This window comes from Apteryx rowi, unplaced genomic scaffold (assembly GCF_003343035.1).
Source record: "Apteryx rowi isolate R43461 unplaced genomic scaffold, aptRow1 scaffold_761, whole genome shotgun sequence".
Lineage (NCBI taxonomy): Eukaryota > Metazoa > Chordata > Aves > Apterygiformes > Apterygidae > Apteryx > Apteryx rowi.
In genome coordinates this window covers 204,699-224,924 of record NW_020451051.1, presented here as the reverse complement: position 1 = coordinate 224,924, position 20,226 = coordinate 204,699, and the positions used below count along the sequence as shown (strand labels likewise).

The window sequence follows — 20,226 nt, the reverse complement described above, 5'->3', positions numbered from 1 at the left end:
GCCCCCGGCCCGGGTGCTTCGGTGGGGCGCAACAGGCCGGCGTCTGCCCGCGGTGGGGGAGGGCTGCGCGGAGAGTTGGGGGCCGGGCGCGGCGCTTGCATTGGCCGAGAAGTGGGCCGGGGCCGTGTTTGCACCGGAGGGAGCGGGGGGGCCGGGCTGGAGTTCGCCCCGGCGGCGAGGGGGCGCGATGGGGCTCGGCAGGGCGGAGAGGGGCGCGGGCCGGCCCCGCCGCGTTTGGGAGGCGATTGGCGGGCGGCGCCGCTGCCCCCCGCCCCGCCTGCCCGCCCCTTCCGCCGGCCCCTTCTTACCCCGGCGGCGGGGCCCGGCAGCATGTGCTGAGCCTCTCTTCTGTGCCCCTAGGTGTCTGCTCCCGCCGCCGCCGCCACCATGGCTCCTGCAGCATCAGGTAACTCCGCTTCCCCTTCTGAGGGGAGCGGCCGTTGGGCGCTGAGGGGGGCCGGTAACGGTCGCGGGGGCCGCCGCTCCCAACGGAGCGATCTGTGAGGCGGGGGGGTCGGGGGTCGGGGTTGCCCTTACGCTCCGGGGGTCTAAGAGGCTGGTGCTGAGGTTTAGGTGCTTTTAAGCAAATTGTTTCTGTTCAAAAGTGGGGATTTTTTTCTTTCTTTCTTTTTTGTGTGTGGCCACCCGCGAGAACGTAGTCTTCCCTTGCCCGGCGGTTTGGGCACTTAGCTCCCCGTGCGAAGCTGCCTGTGAGCTTCGTCGTCTCAGAGAAGTGAAGTCCGAGTGTAGGTGGACGTTAAAGCATAGCGAGCTGAAACCTAAAACGGCTTTTATCTGGAGCCGTCGACGTGTCCAACATCCAAACTTAGGAGCCTCTGTGAAGTTGCTCCTTTAGGCTCGTGCTGTTTAGCAGCGTTATCTGAGCTTCGAGGTTTCTCTGCCTGCTGTGTCCCGACGGTTGAAAAGTAGTAAAAGTGACGTCAGGTTGTGCTGACACCACTAACACAAAATCTCCAGTGTCAACTGGGTAGTTGCACGTTTAAAAAAAAAAAAAGTGTTAATAGGGAAATAAATATAGCTGAAAGAGGACACCGCTTCTTTCAACTGAAAGATGCTTACGTCTAACAAAACAAATACACATCTGTTGTGGCAGTTGAAGTTTGGGCAGAAGTTACAAGCGATTGCAGGCTTTACCTTTACTGCTTAAAGGAAACTTCCTGAACAATTGGTTCTGTAGGTGGAAATGTTTCTGTAGCGGTCGTTGACTAAGGTTTAGAGCCCTGCTCGGTCTGACTTGGCATGCAGCTGAAAGCATGCTAGCCTGGTTTGCTGACATACAAAGATATTTTTGTTTCAGTCTGAAACTTTTTTTTTGGTAGAACTGAAAATTGGTAAAAAAGTTAATGAAGGCAAAACAAAAGAAGTGTACGAGTTGCCAGAGATCCCGGGATGTGTTTTGATGCAGTCAAAAGACCAAATAACAGCAGGAAATGCAGCCAGGAAGGACCGTATGGAAGGAAAGGCTGCAATTTCCAATACAACAACTAGCTGTGTGTTTCAGTTACTTCAAGAAGCTGGTAAGTATTTTAAAGGTAAAATAAATGTCCGTATGTTGCAGAGACTCTTAAACAATATTGGTTTGGGAGCCTTGAGGCTCTGTGATGTTTTTTTTCACTTTATTTTCTTGTTAGAATGTTTTTGTTTTGTTTTTTGCCTCTGATACTAATAAGCTGGGTGACTTAGTCATTTGGAATGCAAGAGAGTCTCAAGCAATCTTTAATTACAGATAATACTACTATAGTTTGTCCTACGTGTTTGGTCACAGCCCTGCATCTCCCCTCCTCTCTGCTCGTGTTGATCCTTGCTTTTATTGGGTATAATAGCAGATTGGATGCATCTCATCTTTCTTATTACATCTGTCTACCTAGAAGCCACTGCTAACTAGTGGTAGTACCAGACTATAACTAAAGTCACTCCTAAGTGAGTTCTGCACCACACTTCCAAAAATGGAATCAGTATCCTCACTTTAAGGAAAGCATTTTGAAGTGTCTTTAACTGAGAATTTAATACCTACCTGTCTTCCTAGATAGATTTATTTTTTTCTTTTGCAGAAAAATTAAAATAGGTCTTTAGGTAACTGCTGTTGTTGTGTGGCTGGGGTTTTTTGTGTTTATACTCCCAGGAAAACAGTATGCAAGTTGCAAAGAAGAACTTGAACTGTTAGGTTCCCAACTTGAGTCTGCAAACAGTGCTATAATACAGGCAACAATAGACTGTCTGAGACAGTGTTCATAGCTGCATGCTCAATTCCTTTTGAAGCATTTGAACAAAGATGGCTTCATGTTGAGTACCAATTACGCTAAAAGTTGTATTATTGGCTGCACATGAAGTGTAGCAATAGATCTCAGATGCTCGAACGCTGAAGTTCTAGCACATTTCATATGTGGGGAAGAGAAAAATGTTTTCTCTAGAGTTATATCCACCTATATTTCTATGCAAGTAGCTTAATCTCAGCACATATTTTAAGAACTATTTTGCAAATGGGCTAGTGTGGAAGGAGGAAAATATGATCAGGTCATTCAGTATAATCCTCAAACAGGCTTTCCAGGAAAGCCTAGTGATTTGCATATAGTACAAAGAAATCTCCAAGATCTTTCCTGATTGTGTTTACAGTGTGGGGTTTTTTGTTTTGTTTTTTAGTAACTTTCATTTTGGAGCAATGAATAAGATGTTTTGCCTAACTTTCATATGGCTTTATTTTATAAGTTAAACTGTCAGATATTAAACATTTTAAATCTTAAGTACTCTAAGAAGCCATGCTGTAGACATCTCAAAGATCTTTAAATGGCTTTTGCTGAGTAACTTTAGGTGCTGTGGAAAATTCTGTGCAGAATAAACTGCAGCTGCATTTTAAAACAACAAAAGTATTTTCAGGGTTTTTCCTCCAGTTTGGTTATTTGACTAGCATAAATTGCAGATAACGCGAATGCCTTATTGTAGAAGTAGTTTGTTTGTTTTGCGCAACTTCTCTTAACCTATTTTTTCAAAGGTGATGATTTACAAAGAGTTCTGTTAAAGTTTCTCTCTTGTTTGAAATGGAGCTGATGTCAGCGCTTCTAAAGCACACATCTGTGCTGATTAAAAATGCAGTAATAAACCAGGTAGGAGGTTTGGTGACCAGATTTAGAAGTGACTTGATATGCAGTTGATAGTTTAAATTATTTCATCCTCTGGGGCAGTGCAATTATGTATGAGAAGTCAATGTTCATACTGTATTTTAAGCGTTTTACTTGTTCTTCCTCCTTTATATCTCTGGAGGTAGAATAGAATAGAGCTACTTCTTGAACTGACTGGCTGCAACTCCTTTGGCCTCTGTCTCTGGCAGATGCCAACTGGGCTTGATAGTTGTCTTGCCCTGGTGGTGGGGTGTGGGGGGGAAGTGGGACTTTTCTCGCTTTACTAGTTGGGGGGAGGAAGATTCATACTGGACTTACAGTGGCAATCAGTTCACGTTGTCTGTCATAGTGTTTAGTGTGGGTCATCTTAGAATTATATAATACTATTGCTTAGCTGCAGCAAGTTTGTGTGTGCACATATACCTCCAAGTCTTAGTGTCTTTTGCCAAATAAATCACTGGGATCTAGTGGCCTAAATAAATATTAGTTAGTAAGGAAAGGAAGGACTAAGTCCTTCTCTCCCCCCCCCATTCCTCTTTATAAACAAAGCGGTAAAGACTACCATGCTCCTTTTTGCTGTCTTTCAGTAACTCCTCTGAAAGTCTCCAATTACTGTTCAATGCATGATGTTACAGTCAATAGCTCTTCTACCAGAGAGCATGGCAAGTTACCTGGTTGTTGCTGTTAATAGCTTATTTTTAAACAATAATAATTATGAGGGATGAACTTTTAAAAAGTTTAAAAGATTTGCTCACAAAAATCCATCCTTCTTCATCAGGTGTCCTCATTTTTTCAGTACTACACATTGCAAGGGGCATGGGTCCATTGGGAGCTTGACTATATAAAGAAGGATCTCCCAAGGGGGTGGATTGCAATTTTGGATCTCTTATTGCTGGAGATGTCAATGCAGCAGTGACTTCTGATCCTTAAGTCTGTGTGCAGTAGAAGAGATGTCAAGAATTTAAATCCCTGTTGCTTCCCTTCTGTAGATTCAGTACCTGAGCAGCTATTCCTAGTCAGCTGTGGGCAGGGAGAGCCTTCTAGCTGCTCAGACAGAGTGTATTTCCTGATCAGATATTCTCCATCCTTGCTAAGAAAAGCATAGCTTGTGAGCAGGGCAAGAAAGCAGGGCCAGAAAAATGTTTGCTGTTTCCAAGTTCTAATTGCAATAAGACACTTTGTGGTCCACTAGAGAGCTGCAGTCAGATGTTCTCTTCTGGTTACAGCTCAGCCTGATAGAAGGACTTTCACCTCCAGCTGGATTACTTATACTGATCAGTATGATTTGTGTAATCATCTCATAACCTGGTTATGTTGGTATCTGGCCTGGCTTAAACACATCTGAAAGGAAGGACTCTAAAAAAAAAAAAAAAAACTTGGAAAAACCTGATCAAAGTAGACTTAGCATCTATTAAATGACAAATGTGCTAGCATATGTGAGAGGATCGAAGTTCTTTGAGGGAGGTGAGATCTCTTCATCTGGTTAAATTTAGTTACTGCAAGAATAGGATGTCTGACCAGAACATAAGTTTGAGTTACATGTGGGTCTTTAATTAGAGAACTGCTGAAGCTAATGAGTTCTGAAAGATAACAGCAGTGATGTCCTTTTACAAGATACAAGTGAAGAAATCCCCTCTCCTTTCTGGGAGCTTTAAATGCCCTGAAGAAGTCTCGGGTATCCCTTAAGTCCAGACAAGAACAAGATTTGATTTTGTTCTACATGTAGTTAGACAAACATGTTTCTGCCTCACTTCAACTGTGGAGTGTGCACAGTAACAGAACTAAGTTGTCCTCTTTATATTTAGGAGTCAAAACAGCTTTTGTCAGAAAACACAGTGACACAGCATTCATAGCAGCTCACTGTGAAATGATCCCAGTTGAATGGGTGTGCAGAAGAATTGCTACTGGCTCCTTCCTTAAAAGAAACCCTGGTGTCAAAGAAGGATATAAGTTTTATCCACCCAAAATTGAGATGTTTTATAAGGTAAGTTTCCTTTCCTATGACAATTAAACTTAAACAGAGCCAGAACTCTTTAGTATCTCTTTAAAAATACTGACAAGTAAAGCAAAGCAGGTAGCACCAGAGGCTGACAGATCCTCTTGGTGTTGGTAGTTTTGCCATCCTAACATTTTCTTGTATTCTCTTCCAATGGCTGTCTCTTCAAAATGTGTACAATGTGATGCTGGCTCACAGGGCCACCAAAGAATAATGAGCCAAACTGTACATAAAGTAGATGACTCATCTTTGATTATCAGAAAATTAATGCTTTATTTATAAAGTATAGGGGCTTCTTAGAGGTATATTCTCAATTAAAGTGGACATGTTGGTGTATTTGAAGAACTTAAAGTGTACTTGCAGGCTGACTGTAAGTGGATAGCTAATCACTTAAAACTCTGTACTTCAGAAATGTGCACTGAAAGAAGTGTCTTGTGAACTATGATCTGAAAAGTGTTTTTGTAGTGGACTCTGTCACTCCTGATGCACTGTCCAAACCTGAGAAGTGCTTTTAAAGATGTTTAGGTGTATGTTTAGGTGTTACAGGGAGTGTTTTAATGTTGCTGTTACTAAGCTTTTGTAGTGCTAACTATGAAATACCAGTTTGAAGCCTGTATCTGTTGCTTTTTTTTTTTTTTTTTAAAGCAAATATTGTCTTCCAATGTTTATTTTTTTTCCCCTTATAGCAAGCTTAAACTACATGCCATTATCTCTTTCATTTTCTTAACAGGATGATGCCAATAATGACCCACAGTGGTCTGAGGAACAGCTAATTGAAGCCAAGTTCTGTTTTGGTGGACTTACTATTGGCCAGACTGAAGTGGATATTATGGCACACTCTACTCAAGCTGTTTTTGAGATCCTGGAAAAATCATGGCAGCCCCAGAACTGTACTCTCGTAGACCTGAAGGTATGAGGAAAATATGATTCCTCATGATGTTAGTTCTGATGGGACACATCTGTCATTGTACAGTTTCTAAAATAGACTTTTTTTTTTAGATTGAATTCGGTGTTAATATTTTAACAAAAGAAATTGTTCTTGCTGATGTTATTGATAATGATTCATGGAGGCTGTGGCCATCAGGAGACAGAAGCCAGCAGAAGGACAAACAGGTAATGTTTTTAATTTTGAGTTGGTTGGAAAGAAGGAAAAAAGTAAACCCTACAGTTAAGTGTCTGCTTTTAGAATAGCTTTTTTTCTAGATAGCCTTCTCTTTTTACAGTGTAGCCCATAAGGCACTGAGTGCCCAATCCTGTTCTCATTAAATATTTGGAAAATCCTGATTGTCTAGCAGAAGATAATCCTGTGCCTATACTCTTTTTTTTTTTTTTTTTTAAATAGGAATGCCCAGCAACAATATTGCCTGGAGCTGTTGTGATGAACTGAAGTGTAGAGCTTGCAGGGATATTAAGAATGTCTGACTTGGTGCGCAGATAATAAAATAATTGAACAATAAATAGATAGCAACAACAGAAGAAGCTCTGGTTCCCAGATCTGTCTTGGAGCTGTTTCATTTATTCAGAGCTGTATCTTCAGCTTGTAGAGATGTGCTGATACATGTGTACTTCTCAGGGATCTGTGTGTGAAGGGGGTTGCTTTTCTTTGTCACTTATTGTGTGTAGGCTTAAATTCAATATTTGTTTGCGTACAAGTGTTGCTAGCAGACTGGGTCCACAAATAAGAGGACTGTAAGGTTTGAAGTAAAATTTGTCCTTTTTTTTTTTGGGGGGGGGGGGACTTGTAGCAATTACACTTATTTAGTAATTCAGAGATGTTTGTTGAACAGTTTGGGAGTGCTGCTGCTATGGAGCTTTTGTGACTATCATTGAGTCTAATAACAGAGACCTTGTGAGAGAAAGTGGCTGTAAGCCCTGAGGGGAAAATGAGGGGGGGAAAGTATTATTATTAAATTAGGAAGCAGTACTACTCTATTGCTTGCTTGCTTCACCTGAATTGCATAGTAGCAAGCTTGAGCAAGTTGCTGTGATTGTGCTGTGTTCATCTCCCTAAAATAAGGTGCATGACCAGATCATGCAGAATCTAGGTCAGCCAGTGCAGTGCTACTGCAGGCAATAATGTCATTATAAATTCCAATTTTTAAATCAGTTGTATGGGTTTCCTTAAATCTGTCTTTTGGGAAGCTGTCAAAACCTTGATGTGCTAGTGGCTAGAAACCTTCTGTGTTACAAATGGCTATTTAGTGTAGTGTAAAAGGCTGCATACACCTGTTGAGATAGCTTTTTCATTAAATAGTTCTTGCTCATTTCTGTTCTCCACATACAAAGAAAGTAGTCACTTCCTCTTTTCAGCCTTTTTTTTGTTAGGATAAAAACTGGGCTGTTTTCACTTCCCTCTTATGTGAAGAAAACAGCTCATCTAGAGCTTTCCTACATGCGTCTCACAATTCTCCTTCCTGAGGAATTACTAGTAACTGCATAAACATTCCAGTTGAGGTTTTCTTATCAATTATGGTAGCAAAATGAGTGCTTTGTGTACCTAAATCAAAACTAATGTTTTGTAATGCTTTAATTTTTTTTTTTTTTTTCTTTTCAGTCTTACCGGGACCTAAAAGAAGTTACTCCTGAAGCACTGCAGATGGTTAAGAAAAACTTTGAATGGGTTGCAGAAAGAGTGGAGGTATCTATGTGTATGAACAAACTATCTAGAGTTTGATAACTGTATGTCTTGAAGCCCTGATGACTGCTTTTCTTCTCTCCCCTCTTCACTCTTCTATCCAGTTGCTTCTGAAAACAAAAAGCCAAGGTAGAGTTGTGGTGTTGATGGGATCTCCTTCTGACCTCAGTCACTGTGAAAAAATAAAAAAGGCATGTGCAGCCTTTGGAATACCTTGTGAGTTAAGAGTGACCTCTGCTCACAAAGGGTCAGATGAAACTCTAAGGATCAAAGCAGAATATGAAGGTAAATGCCAGAGAACTGATGTGGATTGAAACAGTAACATGTGCAGGAACAATTTTGTCCTTTTACGGATTTCTGGTAGTGTTTTTTCCTTTCTTTTTGCACAACAACAAGCTGTTACAATGCTGTTCTACACCTGCTAATTACATAATTAATCTATAGACTGCACTAAACAATTATGGAGTAATGTATTGTCCTATTGCCCAGCCACAGCTTCTGTTACCAAAAATCCAACCTCTGCTTTTATCCCAGCAATTGAGTCCTCCTCCCTCTGTCCCCCCCAAGCCTTTATTGCAGCATCTTGTTACTGATTCTGGCATTTTTTGAAACAGGGAAGAGTGATAGTTCCTCAAGCTGACTCTAAATAATCTTCTTACTTATAAGAGAGATGCTACTAACATTATGTCTTCCTACCTGTTTCACAAAAACATGTTTAGTCATTATTTTAGAAATACAAATTTAGATTCCAAGAGAAAAAGACATTGGCTATATCAGGAAAATTTTACATCCTTTAGGAAAGATTTATAGCCTAACAGAAGAAAGAAGAAATAACTGTTTATTTTTGTAGGAGTATACTTTTTACAGAGGAGAACAACTGGCAGATGGGGGTTAAAGAGGCAGTTAGTGAAATGACAGATGTGGTAGGCACAGTCTAAAGACATTTATTTTAGAGGTGAGTTGCTTGGTATTTTACAGTGTGTAACTATTTTTAATCTTTAAAAGCTAAGCAGCAGCTATTCCTCTGACACTGAGACTTTCCCCTCAAACACAGAGTAAGATGTGTCAGCTTCCTAACTGTGTTAAACAGTAGCTAGGATTTAAAGCTGGAAAACTGACTATTTATTTCTGCAAAGGGGAAAGTTAGAAATGAAATTCTACAGTATGCTATGTAACTTACTTAATAAGCAAATAATTGCAAACAGAAGAACTGGGTGCCCAGATAAAGTTCCCACAAAAGCTTGTGGGAGAGGGAAAGATGGCTTGCTTATCTGTGTCCTTTCCATTCTAGGAGATGGCATCCCAACAGTATTTGTTGCAGTAGCTGGCAGAAGCAATGGTTTGGGGCCAGTAATGTCTGGTAACACTGCTTACCCAGTTGTCAACTGTCCTCCACTCTCAGCTGACTGGGGTGCTCAGGATGTGTGGTCCTCTCTCAGACTACCCAGTGGTAAGATGATCTTTAACTTAAACACTTGTAGTTAATCTAGCTCTCTTTTTGTTGTAGATACCCTTGCACGTGTGGACAAACACATACAGCAAAACTCTTTAGAACAGTAGCTGGATCAGTATTGAAAAACAGTTCTAGAAATCTCTTGCAGAGAGTCTTTTGCCCTTTTGTAGTCAAGAAGTTAATGGAGCGAAGATTACACATTCAGATTACACACAATATTCTTCAGAAAGCTGTAATCCTTTGCTTATCCTTGCTAAACACTCAAGTTTGTGAAACTGGAATTAGTATTAATGGGCACTTAAAAGAATTGATTTTGTTCCTGCTTATAGAGCTATGCTTTACTATCATCAAAGATCAAGAAATAATATCTTTGACAATTGGAGTAGATGAGAGTTCGACTAACTTTTGTAGTAGTGCATTGGCACCTGCATGAACTTAAGTTTTGCTAGTGACTAGACTGAATGTTTAAGGAGTTGGGGCCCAGAATTCTATTAGCTCTGTGTGAGTGTGAGCCTTCTGGTATGCTGTTTTTAGTTTAAAATGGAATGAAGCAGTCCTGTTAGGAGAGAAGTAATAGAACATGTACCACTGTGGCAGCTATAAAACTAGACTGTTACACTGTTCAGTCATGGCTTCTGAGGGTTTAAACAAGCATTGTCTTAAGTTGCTGTTGAGAAGCAGTATTTTTGTTTGTGACTATAAAACGTGTTTTGCTAAGTGGCAGTCGTCTTTCTTTGCAGGTCTTGGCTGTCCTACCACTCTGTCACCTGAAGGAGCTGCCCAGTTTGCTGCCCAGATATTTGGATTAAATAACCACTTGGTGTGGGCAAAACTGCGATCAAGCATGTTAAATACATGGATCTCCCTGAAGCAGGCAGACAAAAAACTTAGAGAATGTACCCTGTAAGTCAAGCTAACAAATAACTTATACTAGTTACACAATGATAATGGTGTGCATATTTGCATAAGGATTTACACTTGGATGAGCTGAAAAATACTTTATCCTTTCTTATAGAAGAAAGTATTGTTAGAACAGTAAGTGTGTCCTCATCTTTTTTTTTAATATAACAACATAGTAAAAGATGAGGGAGTAGTATTTTTTTTTCTGTTGCTCCAAAATGGTGCTGTTGTGCTTTTTAGTGTATACATTTAACTACAGTCTCTGTTTAATGTCAAGATAATGATTTGGTGTGATCTAAATAGAACTTCACTTGTTTTTAGTAACACTACTACTCTTCTGTAGTAATAATGTAAGTCTTGAACATATTGACTGCTAATGAAAACCAGTGGTTTATGCTGTTTTGCTTGCAATGATGGTATGCTTTCTTTAGCAATGAAATGGCAACATATGCTATACCAACAGGAAAATAAGCTGGAAAACCTAGTAAAAGACTAAAATACCTGCATTAAAAGCCTATTGATATTTTCTGGAATGATATGGTAAAAGTTAATGCCAGTCTTCTTGTTCATGACAGGCCATAAACCTGAATAGCCTTGAGTGAACTCAGACTAGGTTTGTTGCCTAGCTGCTCTGACTAGTTAAGCCTTTGCCCTTTAAATACCAGGCAGATCTGTTGTTTCACTAGTTCTAAAGGACCTATGATGTTGTCAAACTGCCTCCATTCACTTAACTCTAGCTGTTATGTATCTGTATTTCCTCGCTCTTTATTTCTGTGGAGATTTTACTGAACTGAAGGTAGGAATAAATAGTAAAGCAGCAAAATACTAGGGGAAAATCTAAGCATGACTGTCTTTGCACATACAGCTCTTCTGAATAGTTACTGATTCTAACAAATATGCAGTTATTCAATGTATGTAACACTTGTGCTTTTACAACTACAAATAAACTATTGTATTCAAAGCTTCCTTATGGAGATTTATTGAACAAGTACACTCATACAAACTAAGCATCAGCTGTAGTACATAACTTCAGGATCTTAAATATAAGTTAGGTTCAGACTCTTGTAAAAAGCTTACCTGAACTAAGATTACATAGGACAGTGCTAAATGACACTCTATTCTAGAAGATAACCAAGCAGTAGACTATTTCTTTGTCAGAGGAAGTTCTGTCGCTTCCTTCATAAGTGTCTTACTACTTATTGTGTGGTGGGTCAGGCTTACCCCTGAGTGAGGGTAATTGGACTAAATGCTGCTGCTGGCTTCCTCATTTATAGGAAGTAACCATATCATATGTGTAGTTGTATATCAGAGTTCTGAACAAAGCTTTTTAAGTGCAATTTTTAAATCTGTCAAAGCTTACACTGAGGCAAAATAACTACAGTTTTCCTCAGTTTTGAGGCGTTTTTGCTTTTTTACTGAGTTTTTTTCTCTATTCTGTGTTCTTGCTGAACCAAATGCCTGCTCTGAGCAAAACTAGCTTTATTGACTTGTACTGTACCCATGCTGTGTAACACTCCCAACACTAGTAAGCTAAAAGAAGAAGGACTTAAGACAATAGAAAGGTATTGCAACTCCTCACAAAGCTCCCTGGAAGTCATACCTGTGCAGTGAGAGCAGTTAAATAGCTCTAGAAGTTTCTTAAGCTTTGTTCTGAATCTATCTTATATTTATCTTCTGATAAAGCTGCTGATCTAGCTAACCAGGACAGCACATTCTAAACAAGCTGCTCTAAGCTAAACCAAAAGCAATTTAAAAGTACTAGTGAGAAGGTCTCAGCTTCCAGTAATGAGAATGTAGTGCAGGTTACCTGCTTGTTAACAGATAAAAAGTTTAGGTAGGAATATTTCATGTTTATGAAATCAATGGTCCTGCTCAAATAAGGAGGCTTATGATAAATTCAAACATCCAACTTTTAAAAGAAATACTACTAATATTCAGGGTTAGCTGGTGCCCAGTAGTACAACATTACCTATCCTTCAGAACAAAGAAGTTGAAATCATACCATTTCTGTGAAAGTACTGACTTAATGAAAATCTTTCAGGCAGTGTTTGCAGCAAGTTACCAGGGTTTCACTAACCCACATACATATGATGCATACATTTGAAAGTACGCTCAGTGTGAGCCAGTTCTCCTAACAATGTAGTGCTATTTGCTGGTAAAAAGCAGGAAAAAAAAAAGTGAACTTGCGTGCTTCCTTTGGTAAGTGAATTGGATCATCCTGTAATCAGGCAAGCAGCAGAGCCCACAACTGCAAAGGACAGTGTAACAGTTTCTCCTGGTGGCAGCATTCTGCTAACTCAGCTCAACTCTATAGCAACACATAACCTGAGGGTGAAGTTACACAAGAGGGGAGTTGTCATTTCCTATTCATCCCCTTCCTCCCCAGCATAACTATACTGGGTGTTGTCCCTGACAGTTAATCAACCTTGACAGGAGCTTACTGGTGACCTCACCACTGTAGTACCACTGTGATATAGACAACTGCAGCCAGCCCTTCAGCTCTTTTTGGTTTCTTTTTGTCCCTCACAGTGCTTTGTTCTATCACCATCTCTACACAGTCTTCCTTCTACACACTAAATGTTATTAACAGACAATAATTTGTCTGTTACACCTGTTATATTCTGTAGTCTCTAGTTATATTTCTCAAGTTACTTGCATCTTAGCACAATTTTGCAAGTGATGTTAGTATAGTCAAATTATGTTTAGGCATGAGCATACTGAATGCTTTGGTTGCCATGGAGAAGGTCACTCTTCAGCTTTGAGTGTGTGGTTTTTCTTGTTTTTTTTTTTTTTTTTCAGTTAAGACAAAGTTGCTATTAAACCCTCAGCTAGTATCCTGCCTTGCAAAGAACAGAAATTTAGAAGTGCTAAGATGTAGCAACATGCATCATTAATGCTGACTGCCATGATCAGCAAAAAAACCTTGCAAATTCTGTCATAGCTAAAAGAACTTTATAAAATTGTCCAAAAGGCAGAAGTGCTGCATATCAGCCATTTAGCTGTGTTTAACTAGAAGTTTCTCCCAGAGTTTTTGTTATGAAATGAAAATGCTTCCCCTCAGATCAGCATTTGACTTATTACATTGAGGCAATAACCTGAGCATTTCTTCAGCCAGGAATTACTCTTGTAGCACTTGCTTTTTGTCCAATTCTAAAAATTGGACCTCTAAATTCTTAAAAAACACAAACCACCACACACCAAAAAATACAAATGCTTTCATCTTCACAAAAACTAGTGTGTAGAGGGATTAAATGAAGTCCTAGGAGAGGATGTGATTTAGTATTTTGGGGATGACATTATTAAGACACTCATTTTTGAAGCTTTTCTTTCAGAAAGATCTTTGTAATTCCCTGTCAAAAAACACATGATTCTTCCCCCACTAGAGGGGGCATTTGAACCTTCTCAGAGCCCCAGTGATTGCTTTAATATAATTTAACAATGGAATACAGTGAAAAGGAAATCCTCAACTATCTTTTAAAATAAGATCAGTTGCCTATTGCATTGTACTCCAGTCACACTGCTGTAGTCACATAGTATGCATTTTCAGAGCACACCTGTCCAATCAAACTTTCACAGGCTTCCATAGGAGAATATGAGAAATTTAATTTCTGGGTTCAGATCAAAAGTTTTTACACCTCATTTTTAACAACCAAAACATGTTTCCAGATATGCACAAGAAGAGAACTTTAAAATTTCATAGAGTGTGGATGTGAAAAAACAGCTTCCTGCAGAGCTTAAGCATGTCTAGAATTGGGTTACAATAAAAATCCCTATTTAATTACCATAATTTCAGACTTAAGTAATTGCATCCAAAACTCAGACCCTCAGAATCCTAGTGCAATTGCTACTTGATATGAGAGAGACTGAAAGCCACTAGGTTCATATTTTTAGTAATAAATTCCCCTACCACTTAAGTGACTGCTGTTGTGCTTATGCAGAAACCGCTTAGGTCTTGATAAGGCAAAATAGGTAAGCCTCTAACTCACCTAAGCCTCATCAGAATACACAGAGTTAGTATTACAGCCACATTCCCAAAGCATAACTATTCACTCAAAACCATTATGAAAGAGAAAGACTTTATAGATTAGAACAGTAACCCAGGGAGAAAAGGACAAAACTCAACCTTTTGCCTTACTCCTTAAAAAAGTGCTTTAACCCCCACTGGCATTTGAAGATCTGTGGGAAGAAAAGATCTCAATTTCCCATTTTAGTGCTGTTCCAATTTGTTCCCTTAAGTAACTGCAGCCACAGTCAGACCACAGCAATGGTGCTACTGCATCTAGAGCTTAGGGTTTCTGCCTTAGTAGTCTTATAGCAGGCCTTAGATAAGGCCTGTCATCTTCTATAACTTTTTTTTTGTGTGGAAATGATTATGACTTTGAAATATCAGTGTAATTATATTGGGAGTTTTCTGAAGGATTTAATTCCATAAAGTATGCCCTGTTAATGTCTGAAATGCAAAGATAGACTTGGAGAAGACAGAAGATATGTTCTTTCCCATGGAAGGTAAAGCTCAAAACTTCTTGAAGAAGGAATTACAATGTATTTGCATGAACTTCTGGCAGAAGAACACAGTATAAGGAGAATCAATTGTAACAGCTTTTCTCTTGCCTCCTGATGACAGATAACTTCCCACTGGTGATGACATCTTGAGAGAAAAACAGAACAGCAAACAAGTTGTTAAAAGCTCAACAGATGCTTGAGAATATCAAGCATCAAGTTCAAGTCATTTCAAGGACAGAGCTTTTTACAGAAAGGAATAAGTTGTCTTTTACAGGAATTCAAAGCATTCAAATACTCAAATCTAGCAGAAAGCAATACACTGAAACATCTGCTAAACAGATGTTGACCAACCTATGAAAGAGGCTGGACTGTGGTAGCCCCAACAAGTAGCCCAGACTAAGGTCTGATGCAAGAAGAAAAACTTAAAGGAATGTCAGAGGAAAGCTAGTCCACTTTGCCAAGCATTTCTTCTTGCTTGAAAGAAGCCTCTCTTAATCAGCACAAATGTCTGACAGATCAGAAAGCTCTTGAATGTAATGAGACAATATTGGCCCAAATAGATGATATAATTAAGGTCAGATGCCAAGTCCCACAGAAGTTCTGTTTGGATTGGAGAAACAGTTACTGCATTTGTCTTAATACAGCACAGCCCCTGCCCTCCCATATTTCCTATTACATTATCTTCATTTTCTGATGCATTTAAACATCTAGTGAATGGCTAGTTTCCTAGCTACTTAAGGTTTATATTCAGCCAGTTTTTAAAGTTATTTCCAGTACAGAGCATTTTCTTCTATCTTACTTCATCCCCTCCCCCCTCTTCCTCCCCCCCCAAAAAGAAGCCTAATCTACAAGTATAAAGACTTCTTCAGCAGCTTTTTTTCCCCACTTAATATTTAGAATTGTCTTTTGGTCCCACTGAAGAAGAGAGCCTGCCACACCCACATAAGAATACGTGATAGCATTTAAACTACACCATTTTTACTACTGCTAGTATTGTTATATTTTGCCCACCATTTCCCCACCAATGCCTTTCCAGAAGAAACATGATGTCAGATGAAGAAACATGAAGTCATAATTTCACACCCAGAAGGGCTGAGGTTTCTGAATCTCAAGCTCATTGGTTCTCACTCAGGGCACCAAGATGTTACAAGAAACACCATTTGGTAAGAGTAATTAAGGTAAGAATACTAAAGGTGAAACTAACCACGAATTAAGAATTTCAGTGAGACCGCTGGCCACAGATCTGGCAAATGGACCTTGCCAGAAAGATCTAGAAAATGCACATCAGCTCTGGGCAGATACACCTCGGTACAGCCACTCCGATGCCTCATGCTGAAGTTTATGACCTTTCTTGTGTTAGCATACTTGTACATCTACTTTATTTAGTCACATATACTAATTCTTGGCTGACATATTTGTATCCTTATTATTCTATGTATGAGAACTACAGAATTACTCTAAGAGTAATTTTTCAAGTTGCTATGTTTCATTTTCCTTTCATCTGCTTGTCCAGAAGGACTATTTAAAGTATGTGTTAAAATTTCATACAACGAGCCACAGAGTGATTTTTACTGCTTTGCAATAATCAAAACAGAACTGCTAAAAAAGTTGCATTCTGGAAGCATAGTACTTTTACATTTACAGCTGGAGGAAATTCAGCTTGAAATCAAAACACTCATGTTAGAATTCTTCAGGGATCTACAGCTTTGGTATGGTCTGGATAGCCTTTCCTTGTTGCTAGCAACAGTAATTGTAACATGTTCTAAGCATGTTCTTGGTTTCTACAGCAACTAAGGGCTGAAGACACTGCTACCATCCATTTTCTGAGGTTTAGTCTCCCTTCACCCTGCAAGCATTAAGTTTGAAAGAGTGACAAAGGAACTACCACTTGTCCAGTCGACATAAACAGATGGTGTGAGAATCAGTTAAAAGGATTCCACTCATCCACATTATGCAAAGCTGGAAGGTTACAGTCAGAGATGCCATCAAGTGGCAGGGAGCAGAGAGGGGAACAGCATCCTTGTTAACACAAAAAGACCAGGCACAAGCAAAACTCATTTGAGCATTTGAATGGTTGAAGAATCAAAGGAGAGTAAGGGGAGGAAAAACATGAGAGCAAAACTATATACAGTAGAAAAAGAGTGTGCTTTGTCATCATGCAGTTGAGATAAACTGAAATGGAATGAGCTTCTGCATCCACAGAGAGAACAGTTGCATTTGTAGACTGCAGAGTACTGTAAGTATAAAAGTTCTTCTGTCCCTCACATGAGAAAAGCTCATGAACAGGATGCTTATCTGGACTATCAACTGAAGACAAAGCTCATTTTTGTTTCAAGTCATTGACAATACCTTGCATAGCCCTTATCGTTTCATCTTCTTTCTCAAGCCAGTTTTATGAAATAGTTACCACAGCTATAATGGTGTACAGCTCAACAAGGCAAGATTTTCAAGAAGAGACAATATGGAGAAAATATAGACTGTCCTTTCCAACTATTGGGAGAGGCAAGCTAAACATATCCTCAAATGCATATTTGAGTCTTATTTGGAAAGTCATTCTGTTGCTTTCAAATACCAACTCATTAAAATCAGACCATTCTGTTACCTACAAGCTAAATCTATATAGTTAAAGTATATCCTACCAGTGACATGACTGTTTCACAAGCAGGTTAGTCAAGTATACATAGCACTGCATATCCACTTCATGTGGATATGAAAATGTAAAATATGTATCAAAAAAAGTACCCCACAATTCAAAATACTATGTACAAAGTATAGCATGGTATATCTCTTCAAGATATTTAATGAAACATCTATGCCAACATTCAGTCCAGTTTGCTGCTCTGTCCCATTCTAACTGTACAAAGTGATAAAGTCTGGCTACAAAGCAACACTTGAAGAATTCCAGCTTAAGAGGACTCAATCTCTTTCCTCCCCATTCTCAATTTCATATCATTCCCAATAGCAGCTGCAATGATCATTTGTGTGGAATAGTTATTGGACAGTAGTATTTAATCCTAATGCAGTATATATTAATCACAAATTTTTTTTGTTTTTTCTTAAGGCTTTTCAATTACAGAGGCAGAATTTCTATATTCACAAGACCATCCCAGCCAACTGGCATTTCCTCATCTGTTCTTATAGTTCCCTGAGTTTTTATTTTAAAAAATAAAAATTTGCAAGCAGACTATGGAATACTCCATTTCAAAATTAAAGCTCTTGCCATGAAAAACATCTATCACAAGATTATTTGGATATTGCAAGCCTGGCTACAGGGACATTGCAACTGCCCTTTCCCTGCCAAGAAAAAACAAAATCCTGTCACCTGCACTCCTAAGATGATCATGGTGATACTAAGACAAAGTTTCTAATGTTGTTAACATACTGGACCAGAAAAATGGAGGATCTTCTTTCTCCTCCTATGCAACTAAAGCTTTCCAAACATTAACCCAAGACTTTATGCATACCTTAAACAGTAAGGAAGAAATCTACCCTAGATAGAAACTAGCTCTAAAAATGATCCAACAGATTTTGAATTGCCTGTAATATCTTAAGCCTCAGATTCCAGAACAGAACAAGTCAGAGCACCTGATTAACAAGCCTGTGAAATACTTAACCGTTCTGCAAGGACAGCTTCCCACAGAAGTTTTGTGAAATGCAAACATCATGCCTCAAACCACCCAAATTTAAACAAAGTAGAAAGAAAAACAGGACACAAGCAAACTTGTCTGACCAATTATCAGTCAGAGATGGGTGCTATAATCAGAAATGGATTATGTACAAACCACTTAAATCATGAAGTGCCAACAACCTTGATCTAGGTTAAACAGCTGCTTCTGGCTTTACTTAAGATCCCAGAATAGGAGCATATGGGAAATGAAAATTATTTTTAGTTCCTGATAAAGTTAAAAATATTACAAACTTTTAGCTTTTATTGAAAATTAAATATATTAGCAAAAGCAAGATTTAAGAAATACTTTACAAATGATTTACATACAAGAAAGCCAGTATCAGACATATTCACAAATATGCAAATTTTTAATTACAAAAAGTACCTACTGGCAGCATGATGCTGACCTTGCCACTGCAGTGTGCTCTACTATTGATATGAGTAAGGCATAGAACTCACATTTGCACCAACTTAAAAAGTCCAAAGAAAACTTTAAGCTTTTAAATCCTGGATGCACAATCCCCAATATACACACACACACTCTAAAGTTTGTTCTTAAAAGCTCTATAAACTAAGTGTGTGCTCTGGAAGAACAGCCAGCTTGAAAAGCCCAGTAAAAATGTAACTGGAACTAAGGTTTAGTTTTCAGTTTCCTTTTTAACATGTACAGGTCTAACTATGTAAACCATATTCACAGTTTAAGTATTTTTAGACAGAAGTACCTTTTTTTTGCATCTGTTCCTTACAATTGGCTCTCAGTTCAGCATACAATTCAAAGTGTCACCTGTTTTGTGATACATACATTTACAAGATAACTTAAAAAAATCTGTGTCATCTTCATGGTCAAGACAATTCAACATGAGCAGTAATATCCAACAGTGACATTCAATACTATGTTTCAATTGTGCAAATAGCAACAGGACAATTGTATGAGGCAAACTTATTTGCAAAACCTTTAATACCTCTTCAATGTTGTAAACTTGGACTGTCAGCCTTAAGTCCTGCACTTCCTACAGCTTTAAAAAGTCACTGGCTAAAATTATCAAGTCTCAAAATGTTCTCTTCTACATAGTGCAAATTGTAATATAGATAATGTGAAAAATGTATCTGGCTGGATTGACTCTGTGCAATTATCAGTGGTCTTCTCTCGTAGTTGAAGAAAGTGTGCATTCAAGGAACCATGTGGTTCAGGAAGTCAGGGGCAGGGGAAAAGCAGTTCCATATTACACTTCTCAAACCAGCGCTAGATGTGCAAAGGCAGCAAAAATTCCAGCTGCTATTACAACCAGAACAGAATAACTTTTCAGGAAGACCCAGGCGGTTAGTCATTTGGATTGGTCTCTAGAAAAATATGTAAGTATATGCTGGATTTTTATCAGACGGTCTTTTAAAGACATCATAGAGAGAACTGAGAGTTGGTATCTGGGGTCTACTGGGAGAACAGCTAGAAGCCACCAACACCAAGCAGGACCATTGGGCATTGCCTAAAAATAAAGGATAAGTTAGTTATTCATAACCAGTACAGTTGACTAACATGATAAAGATATCAAAAGACAAAGTTGTCAAAGAAAGAAAGGTTAGTTTAAAGTTTGATACCAACTAGAGAATCCCAGATCCATAAGATCAGAAGGGATCATAAAGACATCTTCTGATCCTTCCCCAACTTAGAAGTCAAATAAAGTACACTTAAACTAAGCTTGATGAAAGCTTAGGTTGTGTGTGTGTGTGTGTGTGTGTGTGTGTGTGCGCGCGCGCTTCCCCCCCCTTTAAAAAAAAAAAAAAAAAAGACAAAGGAAGTGCACAGCTCTCTTGGGAAAGGATGGGTAAACATAAGACAGTCATCTAATAACTAATCTCCCTGACACAAACTAAATCCATTACCTGTCATGCTACTCTTGAGGCTTGAATATTGAAACCTAATATTTTCTTTACAAT

At 38.9% G+C, this 20,226-nt stretch overlaps 2 protein-coding genes across 3 annotated transcripts in view; one reads left to right on the top strand and one right to left on the bottom strand.

Annotated features, from left to right (window-relative positions):
• Positions 1-316: 316 nt before the first annotated feature.
• PAICS (phosphoribosylaminoimidazole carboxylase and phosphoribosylaminoimidazolesuccinocarboxamide synthase) lies at positions 317-19,230 on the top strand. Of its 2 annotated transcripts, XM_026088311.1 has the most exons (10): positions 317-406; positions 1,341-1,538; positions 4,943-5,121; positions 5,864-6,043; positions 6,133-6,246; positions 7,688-7,771; positions 7,873-8,053; positions 9,060-9,218; positions 9,962-10,124; positions 14,746-19,230. In XM_026088311.1, exons 1-10 carry the CDS (start codon positions 388-390, stop codon positions 14,747-14,749), a joined length of 1,281 nt encoding a protein of 426 aa, XP_025944096.1. In that variant the 5' UTR covers positions 317-387; the 3' UTR covers positions 14,750-19,230. The 2 variants fall into 2 exon arrangements, with proteins under 2 accessions (XP_025944096.1, XP_025944095.1); XM_026088310.1 differs by having other exon boundaries at positions 9,962-19,230.
• Positions 18,527-20,226, bottom strand: part of LONRF1 (LON peptidase N-terminal domain and ring finger 1) — a 17,512-nt gene continuing 15,812 nt past the window's right edge. The window contains exon 12 of the mRNA XM_026088309.1: positions 18,527-19,775. Coding sequence (XP_025944094.1) covers positions 19,617-19,775 — 159 coding nt within the window. The 3' untranslated portion in view covers positions 18,527-19,616. The remainder of the gene's footprint in view (positions 19,776-20,226) is intronic.

Bases quoted from the DNA above. Each gene is read 5' to 3' on its own strand.
- PAICS (XM_026088311.1), top strand. The intron at 5,122-5,863 runs GTAAGTTTCCTT...TTTTCTTAACAG, and splicing joins AAATTGAGATGTTTTATAAG to GATGATGCCAATAATGACCC. The intron at 9,219-9,961 runs GTAAGATGATCT...CTTTCTTTGCAG, and splicing joins CTCTCTCAGACTACCCAGTG to GTCTTGGCTGTCCTACCACT.